Source organism: Apodemus sylvaticus, chromosome 10 (genome assembly GCF_947179515.1).
Source record: "Apodemus sylvaticus chromosome 10, mApoSyl1.1, whole genome shotgun sequence".
NCBI classification, from domain to species: domain Eukaryota; kingdom Metazoa; phylum Chordata; class Mammalia; order Rodentia; family Muridae; genus Apodemus; species Apodemus sylvaticus.
Window position 1 is genome coordinate 48,263,498 of NC_067481.1, and position 23,559 is coordinate 48,287,056.

General features: G+C 48.2%; 1 protein-coding gene, 1 long non-coding RNA gene and 1 pseudogene across 2 annotated transcripts; 1 reads left to right on the top strand and 2 right to left on the bottom strand.

Moving 5' to 3' along the window:
- Positions 1-3,818: 3,818 nt before the first annotated feature.
- LOC127694374 (V-type proton ATPase subunit G 1-like) lies at positions 3,819-4,165 on the top strand (annotated as a pseudogene).
- Positions 4,166-13,150: 8,985 nt separating this feature from the next.
- Positions 13,151-16,447, bottom strand: Tlcd2 (TLC domain containing 2). The gene is made up of 4 exons (XM_052195452.1): positions 16,130-16,447; positions 15,835-15,917; positions 15,549-15,631; positions 13,151-14,878 (listed from the first exon to the last, which is right to left on the bottom strand). The coding sequence occupies exons 1-4, from the start codon at positions 16,300-16,302 to the stop codon at positions 14,384-14,386; spliced, it is 834 nt and encodes a 277-aa protein (XP_052051412.1). The 5' UTR covers positions 16,303-16,447; the 3' UTR covers positions 13,151-14,383.
- Positions 16,448-18,068: 1,621 nt separating this feature from the next.
- LOC127694066 (uncharacterized) lies at positions 18,069-22,647 on the bottom strand. Its single transcript, XR_007979783.1, has 3 exons — positions 22,525-22,647; positions 20,454-20,618; positions 18,069-19,667 (listed from the first exon to the last, which is right to left on the bottom strand). It is a non-coding gene; the product is annotated as an uncharacterized LOC127694066 (long non-coding RNA).
- Between the last annotated feature and the right edge of the window lie 912 nt (positions 22,648-23,559).

Below are 23,559 nucleotides of genomic sequence, written 5' to 3' on the forward strand. Positions count from 1 at the left end.
GCCGAGATCCTCTGATGGATTAGTAACAAGCCCAATTGACATTCCAGCCTGGGCCAGGGAGGCGGGTCTATAAGCGGATTTCACCGGGAGGGGTGTGGTCGGCGTAGGCTCACGCCCCTCCTTCTGCCAGTCGATATAGGAGTCCTCTCTAATAGAACTAACATTTAATTGGCTATTGACATTGCTCCCCAAAAACGAAAGCCATAGCAATTTTAATAATTTGCCTACGTTACACATTTCCCCTATATTTATTCTTATGAATTCAGAGCTGATATGTAGTACTAGCTCCTACTCAATGAATGAATCCTTTGTTCTTTTATTCTTTTATTTTATGCTATAGACAAAAACTGATCAGTGTAAACTGTAGTCCTATTAAAGGCCTCATAGGGAAGCTTAGGAAAAAACATAGGAGCAGGACTGAGGATGTAACTAGCTGTAGAGCATTTTCAAGTATTGCAAGTATTATAGCCTGATGAGGAAAGGTGATGAGAAGGATTTAACCTAAGCAAAAGATCAGATACAAAGTAACTCCAGGTGGTCAGAATGGCTACAATGGAACTCTTCGGTTTACTGTTCTGTTCACAGTGTTAAGAACTGAACCCAGGACTTGACCCAGGGTCCCTCTCCTACTGAGCTGTCTCCAGACTCCTAGCATGAACCTGTGGAAAGAGTATTTTCCAACACTGGAGAGGCTGAGGCAGGAAGACAGCATCTGGGCTGCATAGTGCAACCCTGTTAGGAGAGGAGAGGAGAGGAGAGGAGAGGAGAGGAGAGGAGAGGAGGGGAGGGACAGGAGGGGAGGGGAGGAGAGGGGAGGGCAAGCAGAGGGGGAGAGGAATGGAAGGAAATAAATTTAGGACAAAAACTAACATTACTCCTTAGAAACAGCCGGCAGAGCGGGGCAGCGGTGGTGGCGCACACCTGTAATCCTAGCACTTGGGAGGCAGAGACAGGCAGATTTCTGAGTTCGAGGCCAGCCTGGTCTACAGAGTGAGTTCCAGGACAGCCAGGGCTACACAGAGAAACCCTATCTCGAAAAAAAAAAAAAAGAAACAGCTGGCAGGCAAGCCTGGCAGTGGTAGCAAGTCTGGCCTCAATGTCATGGTCACTATTGTAAAGTCCTCGCAGTGACTGTCACTATGTGTTAGACATTGCTCCTTGTTCTGGTAACAGTCCAGGAGAGTCTGTAGTTTCATTAATAGGAATGTCGGTTTTCCTGTTTGACTGTCAGACTATGGTTATGTCTAACACATTCTCTGAAGATGGAGAGATGGCAGGGTGGTGAACAGCACTTGTTGATCTTGCAGGGGCCTGGCTTTCCTTCCCAGCACCTACATGGCATTTCATAACCACTTGTTTTTGGGGTTTTTAAATTATTTATTTATTTTATGTATATGAAAACACTGTCACTGTCTTCAGACTCACACCAGAAGAGGGCATCAGATCTCATTACAGGTGGTTATAAGCCACCATGTGGTCGCTGGGAATTGGACTCAGGTCCTCTGGAAGAGCAATTAGTGCTCCTAACCACTGAGCCATCTCTCCAGCGCCCTCATAACCACTTGTAACTCCAGCTCCAGACAATCCAACACGTGCTTCTGGCTTCATGGGCCACCCGCCTGCATATGGTGCGGGTACATACACGCAGATGTTCACACAAATACATAAAATAAAAGCAAATCTTTTTAAAATTGTTAAACTTTTTTTGTGCCAGACATGGTGGCACACACCTGTAGTCCCGGCACTTGGGAGGGACTTTTTGGGAAGTTTTTGTTTTTGTTTTTGTTTCGAGACAGGGTTTATCTGTGTAGCCCTGGCGGTCCTGGAACTCACTCTGTAGACCAGGCTGGCCTTGAACTCAGAAATCTGCCTGCCTCTGCCTCCCAAGTGCTGGGATTACAGGCGTGCAACACCACCGCCTGGCTTATCACCATTATTTAGTTCTAGAATTTTCTCATTATTCCAGAAAGAAATGTTGTAGCCCTTAGAACTCCCCATGTTTTCCTCAACCTCAGATTTCTGTCTTAGAGTTCACATGTTCAGTATTTCATACGGATACTCTTGAGCAGAGAGGTCTTGTGCAACTGGCTTCTTTTACTCAGCATAACATACTTAAGGTTCACACTTGATTTTGCTTGTGTGTCTTCTTTGAAGAAATGTCTATTCAGAAACAAGGCATAGTATCATATGCCTGTACTAGTAACACTAGGGGACAAAGGCAGGAGGATTGACAAGAGTTTTTTTTTAAAAGGGTGATTGAAGAGATGGCTATTTCAGAGGATCTAGATTTGATTCCCAGCACCCACATGACTGCCCACGACCCTCTGCAACAACAGTTCCAGGGGATCCGGAGCCCTCCTCTGGCTTCCTTGGGTTCCAGGCACACAGTGGTGCACAGACGTGCATGTATTCAAAGCAACCATACCCATTGGGAAACAAATACAAAGAAAAAATGTAAAGCCCCTTCTACTCAGATCCCTTGCTTTCGTTTGTTGTGAGTGTGTATTCCGACTGTTCCCATCCTCATGGCTATCCTGTCTCAGCTCTGGTGCTATGATAACTAGACATCACCATGGCCAGCTCTACATTTTATTTTTTTTTAATTTTCTTTTTGGTTTTTTGAGACAGGGTTTCTCAGTGTAGCCCTGACTGTCTGGGAACTCACTGTGTAAATCAGGCTGGCCTTAATTGAACTCAGAGATCCACCTGCCTCTGCCTCCCAAGTGCTGGGATTAAAAGCATGTGCCACCACTGTCTGGCAGCTCTATACTTTAAAAAAAATGTACCTAGTCATTTTATTTTTCTCATATAAAAACCCTATGTGGTAGCCACATCTGGAGACTGGGTCCTCTGAACAGAGACTCTGAGATGGGTTTTCACAAGATGGTGGGTGAATTCCTGATAATAAGACTTGATGAACATAGTCTCTGAACAGAGGTCAGAGGTTAAGACAATCATAGGAATTCTTTTCTTTTTCTTTCTTTCTTTTATTTATTGAGACAGAATTCCAAATAAACCAGCAGACCAGGCTGGCCTCAAATTCTCTGTGACCAAGGAAGTCACTGAACTTCTGATCATCCTGCCCTACTTCCCACATTCTGGGCTCATAGGTGTGCACTGCCACAATCAATTTATCCTGTGCTTTGTATATACCAGGGAAGCACTGCACCTTCTGAGTCACATTCCCAGGCTGTGGTTCAGGGGATCTGTACTTCTGGTTTTGTGATCTTTTGCGGTGCTGGGGAGTGAACCCAGAGCCTTACAATGCACACTAGGCTAACTCTTACTTCAGAGCTTATGATTCACATCAAGTTAATTTCTGCATATGGTATGATGCAGGAATCTAAATGTCTTCTTTTTCATGAGAGTATCTACAATCCCATTATGCTGGCTAGTTTTTATGTCAACATAACATAAGTTAGAGTCCTTTTGGAAGAAAGAACCTCAAGTGAGAAAATGCCCCCACCAGATGGCCTGTGAGCAAACCTGTGGTTCATTTTCTGAATTTATGATTGCTGTGGGAGGGCCTAGCTCATTGTGGGCAGTACAACCCCTGGCCTAGTACTCCTGTGTGCTAGGAGAAGCCAGTAAGCAGCTCCACAGCCTCTGTATCAGCTCCTACCTCCAGCTTCCTGACCTGTTTGAATTTCTGCCCTGACTTCCCTGGGTGATGGATCATGCTGTAGACATAGAAGCTGAAACAAAAAGCTTCCTCCCCAGGTTGATTTTGGTTAGGGTGTTTTTATCACAGCATAGAAACCCTAACTCGCTGAGTGGTGGGTCAGGTGACCCGAGGGGACTTCTGAGCCGTTTAGGCAATGGCGAGTCAGCCGCAGGGCATCCAGCAGCTACTGTAGGCTGAGACGGCCAATAAAGGTGTCCAAGGCCCACAAGGAAAGAACCTTCAGAGGCTGAAGCAGGGCAAAGAAGCCCAGGCTGAAATGGAACAGTATCGCCTGCAGAGGGAGGAGTTCAGAACCACGGACGCTGCGACACTGGGCTCCCAGGGCAGCTGAGGTACTGAGGTGGAGAAGGAGACCCAGGAGAAGATGAGCATCCTCCAGAACTACTTCGAGCAGGACTGGGATGGTGTCCTGAAGAACCTCTTGGCCTTCGTGTGTGACATCCGGCCAGGATCCATGAAAACTACCGCATAAACAGATAGGAGGCAGAAGCAGCGCCTGCGCTGTGGCTGGCATGGGATCTGCCCTAATAGAATAGCAAATCTCCACAGAGCTCAAGTTCTCTTCTGGAAGGCATTACATTATTTCTTGCCAGGCGGTGGTGGCGTATGCCTGTAATCCCAGCACTTGGGAGTCAGAGGCAGGTGGATTTCTGACTTCATGGCCAGCCTGGTCTACAGAGTGAGTTCCAGGACAGCCAGGGCTACACAGAGAAACCCTGTCTCGGAAAAAAAAATCCAAAAAACCAATAAATAGATAAATAAATAGATAAATAAATAAATAAATAATTTCTCTATGCTGTCGTAGGACCCTTCACTTTTTGAGACTATAAAACCTAGCTTTTTGTACAGACTTATTATGTACCTGAAGCTTCATCTTCTTGTGTGTCTTTAAGTAGTGTATGTCACCTGTTTTCCTGTGTCTTCATGAAAGTAATGGGTATCAATGTTGACTTTTTTTTTTATTAGTCTAGTAGAAGAAAATTCTTTGAAGAAAGGGAGTAAATCAGTCCCTTCTACTTTCTTAAAGGTCAGGGGCGTTATCTATGAAAAAGTAGTAAATAGCTATTTGTAACTCCTATGAAGAAGCAGCCAGCCTTACAGTTCCCTATCCTGGATAATTTAGGACAGTGAATATAATTTGTTTGTTTCGGCTGCTGTTAGTGTATCCTAACCCAAATCACTAGATGCTAGGACTCCACTTGTCACATATTATTTGGTGTGCTTGCAATCATTTAAAAGGAAAACCTTGCCTTGCCTTTCAAAAAGAAAGAAAGAAACCCAACTCAGACTCCCAGCACGATTTTCAGGAAACACATTTATTTTTCCTTCAGTGCAGTTCGTTGAGGACACGTGCCTGCTTGCCTTTCTACTCTGTGTCATTGTTGCACACACATGTAAAAACCACTTTCAACATAAAAGTCACCAATCTAATTTTCGTTTTATTCTTAATGCGTGTTTGGGAGGGCTATTCATTCCCTGGCACACATGTGGAGGGCAGAGGACAATGTCACAGAGTTGGTTCTCCCCTTCCACCTTTGCAGGGTGCCAGACAGGGAACTCAGGTCCTCAGGCAAGGCAAGCTTCTTTACCTGCTGAGCCTTCTTGCAGGTCCTTGTCTGTGTATGTGGTTTTGTAATGCTGAGGTCTGAGAGGTGGTGGTGATGGTGGTGGCAGAGGTGGGGCAGCGGAGGCTGTGGGGCGGCTGCAGCGCTGCTGCATGCTGCATGCCGTTAGTCCGGAGCAGCCATAGGATAGCTCACAACCCCTGTAGCCCAGACACTCTCTTCTGGCCTTCTCAGCTTTCTGTATACCCATGGCGTACTGATTCATACACGCAAACATATACAAATAAATAAAAGTAAATTCTAAAAGGAAAGACAGTAAAGGGAAAATAGGTCTGGGGCTGCAGCTCACTCGGCAGAGCCTTGGCGTCCTGGGTTCAATCCTCAGTACCACAGGGGGAAAGAAAAAGAAGACAGAAAGAAGGAAAACTAGAGCCAGGTGTAGTGGCACACTATAGTGTAGCTGTTTCTTTCTGGTTAGCCATCGTCACCATTTTGGTCATGGAGTAGACCAGCTGTAAACGCTACCGTGAAATCCTAATGATAAGTCACAAGGCTCACCCACCCTACAAGGTTATATAGGAGGTAAATATTTGCTGGTTGAGGTTCTGGAAGTGCTTTGGTGATACATTTTTTATCCTGAGTCGTCCGTGCCGGGGATAGAGCTGCGAGCAACACAGATGTCCAATGTTACTCTTGCTCTCACAAGCAGTTCTGATAACATGAGGTCACCAATTAGCCTTGAATAGAGTGGATAGACATAACAAAGCAAAAAGAGAAAGCTGGGCTGGCAGGACGACTCTCTGGATAAAGGAGCTTGCCACCAAGACTTACCCTGAATTCCACCCCTGTGACCCACACAGTAGGAGGCAAAAAACAGACTCTCCAAGTTATCCTCTGAACTCTACACATGTGCTATAGTACTCACACACACGTGCTATAGTACTCACATACATGTGCTATGGTGTTCACACACATGTGCTATTGGTGCTCACATACATGTGCTGTGTTCTCATATGCATGTGCTATTGGTGCTCACATACATGTGTTGTGGTGCTCACACACATGTGCTATGGTTCTCATACATATGTGCTATGGTGCTCACACACATGTGCTATGGTTCTCATACATATGTGCTATGGTGCTCACACACATGTGTTATGGTTCTCATACACATGTGCTGTTAGTATACACATACATGTGCTGTTGGTGCTCACACACTTGTGCTGTTGGTGCTTACATACATGTGCTGTGATACGCACATGTGCTGTGGTGGTCACATACATGAGTTATGAAGAATAGGCTTCCTCCAACAAATAAATAAATATGATGATTTAAAAAAAAGAAAGAAAAAGCAATAAAACCTGATAAAACTTGTGACAAAGATTTGCTAACAAGGATGGAAGCTTCTGCCCCATCTCCTTGCAAAGGAGGCTTATTTTAGCCTGTGTCATGGCTCCTGTCTGTAATTCAGGCATGGACAGGTCAAAAGTGCCCTGGGATATAGACTGTTCTTTAAGGTTCACTGACTTAACAGGTTATTTTATTTTATTGGTTTTTTTTTTTTTTTTTGAGACAGGGTTTCCCTGTATAGCCCTGGCTGTCCTGGAACTCACTCTGTAGACCAGGCTGGCCTCGAACTCAGAAATCTGCCTGCCTCTGCCTCCCAGAGTGCTGGGATTACAGGCGTGTGCCACCACCGCTGCCCGGTGTTTTGTTTGTTTGTTTGTTTGTTTGAGACATGGTTTCACTGCCACCACTGCCTAGCTTAACTGGTCATTTTAGTATGTATTTACATGTCACATTTACAGTATTTTCCAACAAATACGTGCGGCTGTGTTGTAGGCCTTCACTTTCAGGAGTTACTTATTCACCTTCCACTATAGAAAAGAGCCAGCTCCTGTCTCAAGAAAACCAACCAAGCAACCAACCAACCAACCAATCAAGAATGAGCAGGCACTACTTCAGCCACCTGTAATTATGCAAAAACAGGCATACTTTGTTTGAATCAAGGTGTCATTCTATAGCCCTGGCTGTATAGAGCTTCTGGCGTTTACCTCACAGACCTCTGCCTGCTTCTGCCTCCAGAGTGCTGGGATTAAAGGTATATGCTACCTTACCTGGCTTCAGACTCAAGAGGTGAGATTGTTCTGATCCTCTGATTCTGCTGCCTGTATTTTCCAAGTGCTGGGCTTGTAACCCTGTGCCACCAGGCCTGGTTCATGCAGTCACACAGTGCTGCGGGGTAGGAAGAGTCTAGGGGTTAATGTGTGCTAGACAAGTACTGGACCAACTAAGCTACACCCGCAGCCACTAACTAATCCCATCAAAGTTCGAATCGTATTAGAGGTCGGGAGTGGGTGCGAGTGCATGGGAGGCTGGAGAAGAACTCTCTCGGTGCTCAGGGGAACTGAGCTAACAGATTTATTTCAAGTTTGAGATGAGCGAGCGTGGATACAAAGTGAACCTCTGTGGGTGGGGGGGAAGGAAGGAAGGAAGAAGGGAGGGAGGGAGGAAGGGGGAGGAAGGAACAAGCATGAGATGCTAATTAATTGAAGAAAGCTATGCAAGAGTAAAGTAGACTGTGGCAAGTGTGAAGAGAGACAGACCACGCGAGGAGCTTCTGTCTTAAGGAGGAAGCTAGACAGGATGCACTTTATACATGGATGAATGAACCCAGCAAATGACAACTTCAATCAATGTTAAGGACAATGGGGGTTCATGCCTGTGGTGGAACACGTATTAGAAGGCTCTGGGATTACAGGCGTGTGCCACCACCGCCCGGCTTGCACTCCCATATTTATTGCTGCTTTATTCACTAGACCAAAGAATTGGAGCCAGCCTAGTTGTTCCTGAACAGATGAATGGATAGTGAAAAACTGGTCTGTATGTAAAATGGAATACTATTCAGTTCTGAAGAAAAATGTAATCACAAAATTTGTTGAAAAATGGAAGGACTTAAAATGTATAAAACTGAACAAGGTCACACAATCTTAGAAACAACCATGCATGTTCTCCCTCATACACAGAGTCTGGACAATGATGTATGTGTTTATGTAAACAGCCGTGTGGTGTGTGTGGATTCAGTGTAAGCTGTAAAGAGGACTAATGCAGGGAATGGACAGGAGTTATGACAGAGGATCAAAGCCAACTGGCCTCTAATTCTAACTCTCTCCTGCTTGGTTTGTTTCCAGTAGTGGACGGGTGCATAAAATATATTCTATAAAGAAAGTATAAGATTCAGTGTGAAAAAAAAGAAAAAAAAAAGATTCAGTGTGAAAAGTGGCAGCCTCCGCTCCAAATGGCTACTGTCACCCGTAACTACGTTCCAGTTCATTGGGCCTTACAGTTTTTGGGTCTGGTTAATTTCATTATGTGATTTCATTTTTAAAAAAAAAAAAACTTGTTTTTCTTCTTTTATTTTTAGTTTTATTTTTGGTTTTTTGAGACAGGGTTTCCCTGTATAGCCCTGGCTGTCCTGGGACTCACTCTGTAGACCACGCTGGCCTCGAACCCAGAAATCCGCCTGCCTCTGCCTCTCAAGTGCTGGGATTACAGGCGTGCACCACCACTGCCCAGCACATTTTTTTATAATAAAATTTAAAATTTGTTTAAAAAGTTAAAAACATTTTAAAATCGAGTAAATTTTTCAATTATTCCAAATAGCATCTTGAAAAATTTTGTTGTTGCATTTTTGTGTTGAAACAGATGGGATTATATTTAGAAACAGAACACAAAGTTTATATGAATTTTTAAGACTCAATATACAGCAAAGAAGCACTGTTGCAACTGCCCTAAGTCGAACCCCATCTCCCCCTTCTCTCTAGGGCCCCAAGACCACTGGATTACTGTGGGGGAGGAGCACATTAGGAGTGGGCAAAGACTTAGGTTTAGGGGAAGGAAGGGCAGGGAGGCAAAGTATGAGGCAAAGTATGCTCAGCCAGTGGCTACAGAGAAAAGGTGAGTTCAAGCACCCCAGTTTATTGTCTCTTATACCACTTGGGATCTGCTAGTCTCCCAGCCGCAATTGGTCAGTGAGGCTCAAGGAGAGGGAGAGGTTCTCGAGCGCATGCGCAGATGGGCCTGCGTGAGAGGGCAAACATTAACTGGGAAATCTGAGGCTGAAGACATGGCTCGACAGTTAAGAGCACATTCTGCTCAGATGGACTGAGTCTCATCCCCAGCATACACGTTGGACTGCTTACAGTTGTTTGGGGCTTCATCTCCAGGGGCTCCAACTAACACCTGCTTCTGGCCTCTGGGGCACCAGGCATGCACATGATGCACATACATACATGCGGGCTAATATTTGTACACATAAAATAAAGCTAAGTAGGGTTGGAGAGATGACTCAGCGGTTAAGAGCTCTGACTGCTCTTCCAGAGGTCCTGAGTTCAAATCCCAGCAACCACACGGTGGTTCACAACCATCTGTAATGAGATCTGATGTCCTCTTCTGGTGTGTCTGAAGATAGTTACAGTGTACTTATGTATGTATACATATGAGAGAGAGAGAGCTCCAGAGAGAGAGAGAGAGAGCTCCAGAGAGAGAGAGAGAGAGAGAGAGAGAGACAGCTAAGTAAATAATGAGCCAAGTATGGTGGTTCATGCTTCTAATCCCAGCTCTCAGGAGGCAGAGGCAAATGGATCTCTGAGATGTGGAGCCGTTCTGGTCTGTACCGCACTCCAGGACAGTCGGGGCGACATTGTGAATACATATATTCATTCCCTGGAATGTCAGATATTACCCTAAGGTTTGTGCTTTCGGTGGCGGTCATGTCTGCAGAGGAAAGCTAAAGTGACATCGCCCTGGACAGAGACGGAAGTCTTGGAAAGTGCAGAAATCAATAGTCGCCGTATTGGTCTGGCTGACCGTCAAACCGAAGCATAAAGTATCTGACCTGAAAGATCTTTGTCACCAGTCTGTGTCTGGCATCTGTACGCTTTGGCGTTTCTCTACCCTTAACTCCTCTCACACATCTTAAGCAAATCTGAGGGCCTTTCTCTTGAGTTTCATTTTTCCAGAATCATCTTCACCAACCATTCTCTCTCTCTCCTCTTTTTGTTTCTGTAGCCCAGGCTGGTCTTAAATGAGTCACACACCTGAGGCTAGCCTTGACCTCCTCATCCTCCTATCTCAGCCTCCCAGGGGCCTAGATTTCAAATGTGTGTCCTCAGGCATGGTTAGGTCTGTTCCTTGTTTGTTTGTTTCTTTTTTTTTTTTTTTTTTGGATTTGGTTTTTTGGAGACAGGGTTTCTCTGTGTAGCCCTGGCTGTCCTGGAACTCACTCTGTAGACCAGGCTGGCCTCAAACTCAGAAATCCGCCTGCTTCTGCCTCCCAAATGCTGGGATAACAGGCATGAACCACCACGCCCAGCTCTGTTTGTTTTTTTGAGGTTTTCTCTGTGGAGTCCTGGCTGCCCTGAAACTCACTCGGTAGACCTGGCTGGCCTTGAACTCAGAGTTTTCTGAGTGCTGGGAGGGTTGGTTCTTTTAAAAATAATTTTTTAGAAAAACCAAAAAAAGGCCGGGCAGTGGTGGCGCACGCTTGTGATCCCAGCACTCTGGGAGGCAGAGGCAGGCAAATGTCTGAGTTCGAGGCCAGCCTGGTCTACAGAGTGAGCTCCAGGACAGCCAGGGCTATACAGAGAAACCCTGTCTCGAAAAACCAAACAAAAACAAAAACAAAAAAAGAAAAGAAAAATAAATCTTTAGCCAGGTAGTGGTGGGACATCCTTGAATGCCCACTTGGGAAGCAGAGGCAGATGGATCTCTGTAAGTTTAAGGCCAGCCTGGTCTGTAGAGCAAGTTCCAGGACAACAGCCAGGGCTAAACCCTGTCTCTAAAAACAAAACAATAGCTGGGCAGTGGTTTCACATGCCTTTAATCCCAGCACTTGGGAGGCAGAGGCAGGCAGATTTCTGAGTTCGAGGCCAGCCTGGTCTACAGAGTGAGTTCCAGGATAGCCAGGGCTACACAGAGAAACCCTGTCTTGAAAAAAAATGTATTTATTTCTTGATGCATTTATTTCTTGATTGTATATATGTGTGTAGGCACATGTGTGTGGCATGCCTGTGGGTCGAAGGACAGCGTGATGAGGCTATTGGTTATCACCAGATAGTCAGTTTTGGTAGAAAGTACCTTTACTTGCTGAACCATCACACAGGACCTGGGTTTGCTTTTTTGTTGTTGTTGTTTTTTTTGTTTGTTTGTTTTTTTCGAGAATGTTCTAGCCTGGCCTGGCCTGGCCTGGCCTGGTGGTATACTTCCATTCTCACAGTACCTAAGAGGTAGAGGCAGGAGGATCCAGAGAAATCTAATGCCAGTCTTCACTACATTCATGCCAACTTCCAACACACACACACACACACACACCAGAGAACCCCCCACAAGACAAAACAAAAACAGAGAGGAAAGGGAAAGAAAGACCCAGAGAAATCTTAACAGGAAACACTCTCAGCTCAAAGCTTCCACAACTCCACACCACATTGCAGACCAGGATAGCATTGGAGCCAAGAAAAATGACTCAAAGCAATCACAGTCACAATGGACTGATGAAATCATTTGCATAGCAATTTATTCATATACAATAGGGATAGTGTTCTGAGACCTTAAAGCTCAATGTTCTTTCTGCAGTGAAGCTTTTCCCTTTTACTGGAAAACAGAGTCTATCAGCAAGTTGCTAGGCACGATGGTCAGTTAGCCTTGGTATTACCGGGGTGACCAGACCCTTATCAAAGTACTGCCAACCTGGGCCTTGAACCCAGGACCTCATGAATGCCAGATAATATTCTGGCTGCCGCGTCCAGGTTTGTTTATTTGCTTGTTTGGTTGTTTGGTTGTTGAAACAGGGTCTTATGTAGCCCAGGCTGGCCTTGAACTCTGATCCTTCTGCTTGTCATTCCCAGGTGCTAGCATTATCAGTATGTGACACCTTGCCAGGCTCCAGTCCTCCAGGCTTTGTTATTTGCCCCTCTTTGTTCCTGTTTTTCTGACTGTAATGGAAATCTCATGCAATGTTCTCTCCCTCTCTCTCTCTGTGCGTGCGTGTGCGTGTGCGTGTGCTTGTGCGTGCGTGCGTGCGTGTGTGTGTGTGTGTGTGTGTGTGTATTTCCATCCCTTTGCTCCTCTTCCTTGTCTTTGCTTCCTTTGGATGTTATCCAATTATCAGGTCCCCAGCCTGTCGCCCATCCCCCCCATAGTTCGCCTCTGCCCTGGCTTATCCTTCTGTCTCACTGCACATCCCTGGTTCTGACTCCGCCTCCTCTTCCCACCAGTCTCTGTTTCTGTAAGCCTGTCTGTGTGTCACACTGCTGTGCTTTGTCTTTCTGTCCATCGTGCTTCCTGTTTCCATATAGCAACCCTTCCTCTTTCCTCCTTCTCCCATCTCGGTCCCCTCTCGAATCCCCCTCATCTCCAGTTTCACCTCTCCTCACTGTTAATCTCTCCATTTGCCACTGTCACCCATCTCCCCTGAGTCTGCTTTAGTATTTTGATGTCTACTGCCTACATGAGCTGGTCCTTTCTTGGGGTCCCTTTCTGCCTATATTCCTATCTTTCTTGCCCTTTTGTTTATAATCATTTCTCCAGTGCTATGATTTGGGTTCCTCTCAGCTTCTGTAACAACTTTTCTCAATCTATCTGCTGGAGCTTTGTTCTTCCTTGTTTTTTGTTTTGTTTTTGTTTTTTGGATACAGGGTTTCTCTGTATAGCTCTGGTTGTCCTGGAACTCACTCTGTACACCAGGCTGGCCTCGAACTCAAAAATCCGTCTGCCTCCCAAGTGCTAGGATTAAAGGCATGCGCCACCACCACCTGGCTCTTTCTTTCTTTCTTTCTTTCTTTCTTTCTTTCTTTCTTTCTTTCTTTCTTTCTTTCTTTCTTTCTTTCTCTCTCTCTCTCTCTCTCTTTCCCTCTCTCTTCCTTCCTTCCTTCCTTTCTTTTTCAAGACACAGTTTCTCTGTGTAGCTTTGGCTGTCCTGGAACTCACTCTGTAGATCAAGTTTTCCTCAGAGATCCGCCTGCCTCTGCCTCCCAAGTGCTGGGATTAAGGGTATGTGCCACCACTGCCTGGCTTGGCAGTGCTTTTTAAAAAAAGATGCATTTATTTATTTTATGTATATGAGTACACGGTAGCTGTCTTTAGACACACCAGAGGAAGGTGTCAGGTCCCATTACAGATAGTTGAGAGCCACCATGTGGGTGCAGGGAATTGAACTCAGGACCTCCAGAAGAACAGTCAGTGCTCTTAACCACTGAACCATCTCTCCAGCCCCCTAGTACTTTTTCTGTTGATGATGAAGAGTTATGACTTTCTGCCCTGCCATTCAGTACAACAGTAACCTTAATCTGTTCTACAGTTCTGTAGTCTAGGCATTTAGACTAGAAAGAGAGATGTGTGTAGGAGACTTGATGCAGAGAAAGGGTGGAGAGAGCCTTCAAAAGAATTCCATAAGACGGTCAGCTACCCTGCCTCTGTGGAGGTGGATGGGAGGCTCCTCTGCCCCACTGTGCCTCTACCTCAATGCTCAGAACATCACAAAGCCATGAAAAGCTTTGCACTGGGTGATCATGTTGGATACTTGCGTCCTTTCTGTGGTTCGGGGCTTCTGTGCTGCCTTAGGAGACATACCATGTTCATCTAAGAATGTACATTTCTTTAAAAAGGTCAGAAGATGCACAAGAACTAGAAAGGCTGTGCACAGTAAGGGGAGGGGGTGGAGGAGAATGGGGACTTGCCGTCTGACTAGGGGATCGGAAGGATCAGTAGCAACTGCAGTGGCCTGGCTTCTTCTGTCTGTCACTGGTGACTGCAATGCCCCTCCCTCCTGACAACAGATAATGTTTCCTGGGCTGTTATCTCATTTCCAGAATTCGATCATAAATGAGGTCTCTCTGCTTCTGGCTCTGCCCCCTCCACACCAGGTCTCTCTGATTCTAGAAGGACTTCTTCTCCCATTGTCTGTCCTTACGTGGGAGCAAAGGAATTCAGTGAGCAGGAGCCTAGGTTCCCATGTAGCCACTAACACCCACATTTCTTCTTGGATCTTGGGAAGGGGAGAGGAGTGAGTTAGCTGAAAAAGGTCCTGATGGCACTGTCTAGTCCTTGCTACACAGTAGACTGACTATACAGTGGGCTACCTCTTCCCAGCCCCACCTCTCTGAGGGCTGACTGAAGAGAAGACCTCCCCACAGTTCAGACTGAGAGTGGAACTGTTCCTGGAAACAGGCTCAGATGACTTGGTTTGCTGAGTCTCCTTGTGTATGAGGATAAATGGGTAGGGCCGAGACTGCAAAACATCCTTGATCAGAATTCGGATTCCCAGTGAGATGCTCATGCTACCCACGGTGACCAGCCCAATTCCACAAAGGATGACTAGAGGAAGAGACACCTGGTTGTACTCCCGAAACAACCACAGACTCATCCATCCCAGAGGCAGAAGGCGGAAGAGGGCCAGGGTGGTCAGGGTGGCCCAACTGCTTACTCTGAAGGCCAAGGAGGAGGCCTTATGAGAAAGCAGCAGCAGCTTCCGTACATGCAAACAGATGGAGTTCAGCTCCAGGAGTAGAGATACCATAGAGAAGCCCACAAAGTGGCCAGACACAACAGCGGTACTGAGGCAGCTCACTACCTGCAAGCAAGGTTCAAAGTCAGAGGGCTTTCCGTGACCTGTACCCAACAAGTCCCAGGCCCAGCATGCTAATCCTTACGCTGAGGACACCCAAGCATTTTTTAGGACTGCCTCGTATCCTGACCGTTCTGCTGACCCTTATCTAGGGGGCATGAACAGCCTTGGACCAGAGTCTCTCTCACCCCAAAGCCACAAAATTAGCATAGCACACCCTAGCTTTTTTTTTTTTTTTTTTGGATTTGGTTTTTTGAGACGGGATTTCTCTTTGTAGCCCTGGCTGTCCTGGAACTCACTCTGTAGAGCAGGCTGGCCTCGAACTCAGAAATTTGCCTGCCTCTGCCTCCCAGAGTGCTGGGATTACAGGCGTGCGCCACCACCGCCCTGCTATACCCTAGCTGTCATTCCTGGTCTTGTTTGCCTCATTCCCACACCCAAAACTTCAACTCTTCCTTCTCAACAAAACTCTGGGTTCAATGATTTCATGATCAGCTGGAGGTTTGTGGGAAGCCCAGGAGTGTCTAGCAGTCAAAACCTCCCTCCAATTCAGTTCAAACCCGGAGGATAGGTTTTCAGGGGCTTTGTGGAAAAGTCAGAGAAGAGAGAGAGGTTGGGCCCTCAAGTTGGGCATGCTCCCGTTCTATCTGGCCTCTCCCTTCAGAGTCTTTCTTACCGCCAAATGGTGACAGAGAAGGTCCCAAGCCTGAGCCAGTGTCTGATTCCACAGCATGTCAACTCCATCTGCCACGAAATAACCTGTGGGCACCGGAGAGGATTATGAGGCGCCTCACTCAGAGCTGATGTGCAGCCTAGAGAGATGTTTCAAGTCACACTTTTCTCAGGTCCTTAATTCTTCACAACAAACCTCAAGCAACATCTGCTCCGTTCCAAGGAAGGGGGGAGCTAGAATTCCCGCTCCAACAAAGCCTTTCCTGACCCAGCCTTTTCTGAGCACTCACCCACTGACACTGCTACCAGGACCCGTGCCCACGGTGGGTGATCATGAATCGGGTCGGCGACCATCTGGGGAAACAGCCACAGCCTGGAGAAGATGAAGAGCTAAGATCAATTTCTCCAAGTCCTAGATCCATTCTCCCACTGGGTATTTCCACCCATCCACAACCGAAGCCAGTTCCAGACTTTGAAGATCTCTCATCCTTTCCAAAAGGTACCCACCCAGCGTTCCAACCTTAGTCTTCCAGATCCTCTTTTCCACCCCTGCCCCTTAGTGCAGTCAGTTCCCAAATTCCGCACCCGACCAGCGCCCCAGTTCCTGAGAGTAGGCTGTGTATCAGCGAAACGAAAATGTTCTGCCACATCCAGCGGTCCCGAACTGATTCCGGGGTGGGCAGCAGCTGCAGTCCCCAGTGCAGTCCCCGAAACACCGTGAAGGAAGCGCCAGCCACAAGGAGTCCCCCGGATGCCATGGTGTGGCGGGTCAGCTAGGTTTCAGTCTGTGTCTTTGATCCTGGTGTCCGATACCCGGGACCTCGAAGGGCCCCGGCAGCGCAGTAGGGATCCGGCTTTGCCAGGGGCTTCCTGGCCTGCATTATCTTTCCAGCACGTTGTAACTTTCCCTGAGTTGTCCCCGCCCCTATCTCTCGGCTGCACAGTGATTGGAGCAGCCGTGGGGCCACCGCCTGTGAAGCCTTGGAACTGACAGCGTCTCGCCCCTGCCTGGGGATAGCAGTTTGGGGGGCTTCCTGGCATCAAGTTCGGCTATTGAGTTCAGAGGCCTTCTAACACAGCAAGAGAAGTGTTCTCCAACACCACTAATCTCCAAACCCCTTGGGAGTTCCAGAAAGCCATCTAGTCTACCCCCACCTGACAAGTCTGGGGCTCCGCCCTACTAACTTTCACCTTCTGTTCTAGTTCCCTCATCTCTCACCTACTGGTCATCATTACCCACAGACCAGAAGGTACAAGGACAATGGAGCCAACCCCTGGGGGCCCAGATCTTGCGCCACCTCACCTTTACCTCAGAGCATGCCAATCAGGCAGAGCTGCCCTCTGCCCACCGGTAACCTCCTTACATAGTACTCCCCAAGCGGAGCAGCCCCCATTCTGGAACAGTCTATTGGAGAATCCCTTCTTGAGTCCTCCCCCCCCCCCCCAGCAGCACCACTGAGGATCTTCATCAGGTAGAAGAGGCAAAGGGAAGGCAATACCCCTCCCCTCCCCAGGCCTCAAGAAAAAAGCCGACTTAAGTAAGAAAAACAAGCAGGATAACAACAACAAGACTGCTCAGATTCGAGACCCCTTTGGCCTTAATTTGATCCTTTCCAAGCGCAAATTCCCCAAAGAGTGACAGGTTTTGAGTATTTCCCTTCTTTCTTACTCTTAGCCACACCTCCTTAGCTGGCTGACAGCCAGGAATTCAGAGGCATGTTTCCGGTGTGTAGAGAGTAGGTGGCTTCAGACAATTAATGAAGTTCATAGAATTGACTTTAGTGTGGTGGAGCTTGAAAAGGCCCTGGATATGATTCCCAGCTTCTTGCGTGTGTGTGTGTGTGTGTGTGTGTGTGTGCGCACGCACACACTCATACACACACACACACACACACACACACACACGTGTGCGCACAAACATTTTCACCTGGCACTTGCTGCAGCCCATCCTCCTACAGCAAATTCCCCAAAGTTTAAAAATCACATTGAGGACTGGAGGGAGAGACAGCTTTAGGGGCCAGGAGCATTTGCTGCTCTTCTAGAGGACCTGAGTTCAGTTCCCAGAGTCTACATCAGAAGGTCCCAAGAGCAGGCAGCTCCAGCTCCAGGGAATTTGATGCCCTCTTTTGGCTTCTGCAGGTACCCACACTCAGGTGCCCACACCCACACAAAGACACATAATATAAAATACACATTTTCTTTAAACATTACATAGAGGGGTGAAGAGATGGCTCAGAGGTTAGCGCTAGCTGCGCTTGCAGAGGACTATGTTGGACTCCCGCCACCCACAGGCGAGACACTCAAGCACTTAAAAAAGCAAACATTGCCAGGCGGTGGTGGCGCACGCCTGTAATCCCAGCACTCTGGGAGGCAGAGGCAGGCGGATTTCTGAGTTCGAGGCCAGCCTGGTCTACAGAGTGAGTTCCAGGACAGCCAGGGCTATACAGAGAAACCCTGTCTCGAAAAAAACCAAATCCAAAAAACCAAAAAAAAAAAAGCAAACATTTAAAAACACTTATTTTTTGCATTTTATTTAATATATGAAAACAATACACAATATTAAAAACTTAGAAAGACAGAAAAAACAAGGGGAAGATTCACCATTGTACTATCCCACGATATAAAAACAACCACTTTGAACATTTTGAATCTACTTTGTGTTTTTTTTTAAATATTACAAGTATGCACTCATGTTTTAAAAAGCCAGCCATAAACTCATACTTTTAATAATCTTTTTAGTATTCAATATTTATATTTCCATTCAATTTTTTTCTACAAGACTTTGGATGGCCTCGTAGTACACCATCAGATAAACAATCTACTTAAGCAATCTCCAGCTATACATTTTCAGGACAGCAGAGACGGAATGGCTTCCCAAGCAAACAGTTGCTTTGGATTTTTCTCCATTACAACCCTGAGATGAACATTTTATAACCAAATCTTTATTTAAGATACAGAAAACTACTGGGTCAAAAGGCATCTCTTCCAGTGGCCGACACCGACACTTACAAAGCACAGGAGCCTTCTTTTGGCTTTCATTTACTTGCTGTGTTATGATCAGGGAAAATGATTTCAGCCACACTGCCTTCTTAGAATTACTAACCAGTGCTTAGAACTCAGTGAATAGCAGAGGATGACCTGGAACGTAGGTTCCTTGGCCACCACCTCTGCGTGCCAGGACTGCAGGACCATGTGTCCAGTTTTATAGCATGCAGAAGACAGAACCAGGCCTTGGTGCATGTTAAGCAAACCTTCTACCAACTGAGCCGCAGCCCAGGCATACATGTTTTTCCATAGCGTTACACATTTGAATCTCCTCTTGAGTTTGCTGTGTATTTCCTTTCAGAGGTGGCTCATGCACCTTGAGGCTGCTTATACTGAAACTGTGGGGTGCAGAGGAGACGGGCCATACTTCCTGGAGGCCCTTCATCTCCCAGGGAGGCAGGTCCCGAGAGGAGATGGCTGCAGGTGTGTCTTTCACTGAGGCTGCTGCCTGTTCTCTCCTGGGGTTCTCCAGGCTTCTATGTGGCCCTCTGACCAACGTCCGGATAGGCCCTTGTGGCTCCAGGCCAGGTCCTCCACTGTCTTCTGTCTGCCTCTGTTGCTTCCAGGCTGCCCTTCCTCACCTCTGAGGCTCCACGTTGGATGAAGACAGCAGAGCCATGTACTCAGTGCTGGAGGGACACACTGTGGCCAGTGAAGTGAGGAGGGAGGAAAGCGAGGTCGAGGGACAGCGCAATCTTTGTTGCAGTGTGTGAGCAGACTCAGCCTCCCCACCCGTCTGCTACAGTCCCTTACACATCCTATCCCTCATCTTAGACTGCAGTGGGGCTTGATTAGATGATCTAGTCTCCCCTATGACTTTCAGTTTCTCGTAAATGGGGAATAGGCTAGAACTCCTCCTCCTGCCAAACAGAACAAACAGCTTCCTGTACTCCCTGAACCCATCTTCTGTTAGGAAGACTGGGTCAACGGTGAACCACAATCAGAAACCAAGCCCATACGTGGGAATGAATCAGGAGCAAGAGGCAGCAGAGGGGACTTATATCATACAACCCATCTCCCCATCAGTTTGCAGGAGACAATTTCTTGCCTGCACAGTATTGAGCAGAGTCTCACTATCCTGGAAAGCAAAGGCAGAAAATAAATGGCAGTGGCTGCTAGAACCCAACCAAGAGCTACAGTTTTGCTTTAGGTGGAGGGAAAGCCTTGGGTCACCCGTGCATGGTGAGACATCAGTAGACGGCTAGCCTCCCACTACCTGCCTGGGTCTTAACCATAGCTTTTCCTTCCATCCCAATCCCCAGGGCTGGGGGAGAAGTCAGGGGATGTGGGGGAGAACAACAGTTCAAGTAAAGAGATGTTTTGCTTCCATCCACGGGGAAGAGAAGAGCCCAGGCTCTGAGTCACCACTGGTGGACGTTTAATGCCCTCCTGCCTACTTATCTATGGGATTCCCCATTGTACGGGTGGAGAAATCAACATGTGTAAGGGTAAGTACTCCTAAACCCAAAATCTGGACCAATCTAAAAGTAAACAGAGAAATGTAAATACACAAATGACTACTTAGATTGGAGTTTCAGTGTCCCCTTTCTTTGTGAATATTTACTTTTGGACCTCATGGAAAGTGTGTGTGTATGCTGGGGTGGTGGTGGTAAGGATACGAAAGGCAGGCCTTTAAGGAAGTCTCAGTAAACAGACAGACCTTCCTTCTATTTCTTTCCATTGCCACACAGAGATCAACCAACCTTGGGTAGGTGGAGTCACCTATTCCCCAATTTAGACAGTGCCTTTAACCTAAATCTTTTGCTGGGCCAGTGTGGCTAAGGGCTCCCCAGAGGACCAGGGTTTCCCTCCCGTAAAGCCGTCACCCCAGCTGTCCAGACCATCCCAACCCCAGTTCTGTCACCTTCCAGATGATAGGCAATGAAGCTGCTCCTCCTCTTCCTCCTCGAAGCCAGGGGCAGAGGGCAACAGTTCTTCAACTGGCAGCTTTAGCTGGGTCAGGACATAAAGCTTGCCACTGAAGAACTACTGCGGCTCAGCCAGGTGAGGGTGTGGGAGGCACAGGTTCCTAAAGGGAAGGGGAGGAAAAACAGGAAAGCTGGGTGACAGGGCCAGCAACCCACTGGCCATCCAAACCTAGCTCTAGTGGACTTCAGTACCTTCTAATGAGGGGTTCTTGAGTAAGAAGCAAGAGGCTTCTCAATGCACTTGTCTTGTGCCCCTTTACAGACCAGGAACTAGCAACTCTTGGCATCTTCAGCACTCAAAGGTCTAGAACCCAGGTCCCAAGAAAAAAAAATGTACTTCAGAAATATGGATACTGTGATTAGCTCAAATGACTTGTTCTTAGGGAATTCAGTGGCAAGGAGGGTTTGTGGAGGGTTAGAAAGGGGAGGGGGCTGGAGTTTGGAAGGTCAGCAGGGGCTCTCAGGAGTATGAGGGAGAGGACAGCTGACCAAAGGCAGGAGGGGAGGGAGGTATGGGGAGGGTGGCTGGGCAGCTTCCTCAGGACCAGAGATGCCAGGCATTCCGCTTGCATATTCCGGGTACATCTGGTATGAATTCCAGGCTGTCTGCCGGCCCCTCCACGTCTGAACTTTGTTCCAAGTTCCAAGCCCCGCCCCCACAGTTCCAACGCATGAATCAGCAGGAAAAGCGAGGGGGGGGACCTGCAGCATGGCCCCGGGAGGGGGCTGGGGGCGTGGCAGGCTAGAGGGCTGGGAGCTGAAGAGGGTGGTTCTGCACAGTCAGTCCAAGGGCATGGCCACTGCCAGATAGAAGGGCCAAGGAGATTTTTGCCTTGGGATTTCTATTTTCAGAGAGTGGAAAGATTACGGTAAGGTGGGCGACTTTCAAATTCCAAAAGCCTCTTGGGAAACATAAACTTTGTCGTATCTTCCTTCTCCTAGGTGATCAGTCTCTGTCCACTTCTCTCTGCTCAGGATGGCTCTGTTCAGGCCACAGGGTTCATTGGCTGCTGAGAGTTTGTGCCAAGCAGGTGCCCTTGGCTGCAGGGCGGGGTGGGTCCAGGGCACTGACCCTCTGACCAGCTGCTCCATCAACCCTCTGGCACCACGACAGCTTCTAGCCTACTCTGACAGCCAGGATGACAGGCCAAATAAGTTGGAGGCTGAAACTAGGGCCAGAGGGAGGTGGGGACGTTAGCCTAACCGGAGGCCGTGGGGAGGGGCCAAGAGTTGGCCAGGAGGTGGGGAGAGAGGGAGCCCAGCGATGACTAACCCAGGCGCCCCACCCAGCCAGCCGGCTTCCCAGGCGGTCAGGCCAAGCCGGGGCTAGGGGCCTCTCTACCGGACATACTGGGGGGAGGTGCAAAGGTGACCTTCTCTCTGTCCAAGACGGCTAGTTAGGCTGGGAGGGGGGGTGCGGGTAGAGTTTCCAGGCACTCCTCCTGTCCGCCCCCCCAACCTCCGCCCAACCGCGATGAAACCCTAACCTTTGGGTTGCATAAGGCCTCCGCACCGCCGCCCCCTACTCCTTTCCCCTCCCCCCTTACATAACATCCCCGGGAGGGAACGAGAGGAGGGGCCGGGCCGCCCAGCGACCCCTTCCCTGCCAGGGACTTGAACTGGCTCTGACCCAGTCAGCGCCGGTAGAGGCAGTGCACCTCCACACCACTCACTCGTCCAGATCCTCCCTAGGCTAAATGGTCAGCTCCCGCATCCTTAAACCAAAGGGCGTCGGGGTTAGACGCCCCCGGCCCTCCGGTCTCTCATATTCCTCCTCAGTTACTTCTCCAGACCTTCTGCCCCGACTCCTGTCCGGAACTCTCTGTTTAAACGTCCAGACACACAACTCCGGCGAGTCCAGGTTCCTCTCCCAAGAGCGCCCCTATCCCCGCCGCCCCCTCTCCCCTCCCCCAGAAGGGCAGGGTGTGGCCGTCAGGACCCTACTTTCCCCATCACCCGGTTACCGCGATTCCCGCCCAAATGACCGGGTCCCCAGATCACACCCACCTGATGTTGGGTGCGGGGGTTGCTGAGGACAGAGGAGCAAAATCACTGCGACCTCTCCGCACGGCCGACCGCTCTGTCTCTTCCCAGCGCCCAGCAGACACCGGCTCCAGTCTCCGATCAGCTGGCGGCGTCGTGACGCACGAGCTGCGAATGCACCACCCAGGGCCAATCACCGCCCATTTCTGGGCTACGTGACCACACCCACTCGGGGGTGCCAGCAACTCCGCTTACTCCCGCCCATTCAGGAGTCTGGGCTCTGATTGGCAAGGAGGCCACCCCTTGCCTGGAGAAGCTGCGCTAAGCCACGCCTACCAACTAACCAAGTGGCGAATAGCTGAAAAGGTGTGGCTAGCCCTCGGCCTAGGGAACTTGCTTAGAACAGTTTTACGTCAAACTACAGTTTAAAGAGCAGAAGGAAGTGAAGGCGTGTGCTTTTGCAGTGCATCCCGGTCAATGAAGTTCTTATGGTGACACTCGGCTTCCCAGAATGCAGCGCGCTCTGTGAGTTGGCATTTTTAAACTGATCTCTGAATCGGTCGCGGGGAAGTCCTTAAAGGGCTACAGCCCCTCCTTCTTGGAACTTTTTTTAGACAGCCTCAAAACTGATTCACCAGCCTTCACAGGAGGCCTAAGCTAAGCGAAGGTGGAGCATGCGAAGCAACAGGAGTGGGTAGAACTGAAGATGGAGGCCAGCCACCGATGCATCTGAACTCCCGAGGTCTTCGGGGTATTGGTACCACTATCATTCGCACAGCCCCAGTCTTCACTGGAGAGCTAGCCCGAGGTCTTCGGGGTATAGGGACAGCTGTTACCCGCACAAGCTCAGTCTTCACTGGAGATCTAGTCCATCCCTCGTGGGTTTAGTGAAATCTTTTCTAGTAAATGTCTCGTCCTAATCGCCACGGCCTCTCAAGGGGCACCTTCCTAACAAAGGATTCATGTCACAGCCCTCACTCTTAAGAGACAGCGTCTTTTCAAAAACTAGGGAATCATCTTTACTAAGGTAGTATCAGCCAGAAACCCCATCCTAAGATT

What these genes read in the sequence shown, in the direction of transcription:
- Tlcd2 (XM_052195452.1), bottom strand. Translation starts at nt 16,302, where the DNA reads ATGGCATCCGGGGGACTCCTTGTGGCTGGCGCTTCCTTCACGGTGTTT. An exon ending in GGAACTGGGGCGCTGGTCGG is followed by an intron (nt 15,918 to 16,129) that starts GTGCGGAATTTG and finishes CATCTTCTCCAG; the next exon opens with GCTGTGGCTGTTTCCCCAGA. An exon ending in TTCTCTGTCACCATTTGGCG is followed by an intron (nt 14,879 to 15,548) that starts GTAAGAAAGACT and finishes CCTTGCTTGCAG; the next exon opens with GTAGTGAGCTGCCTCAGTAC.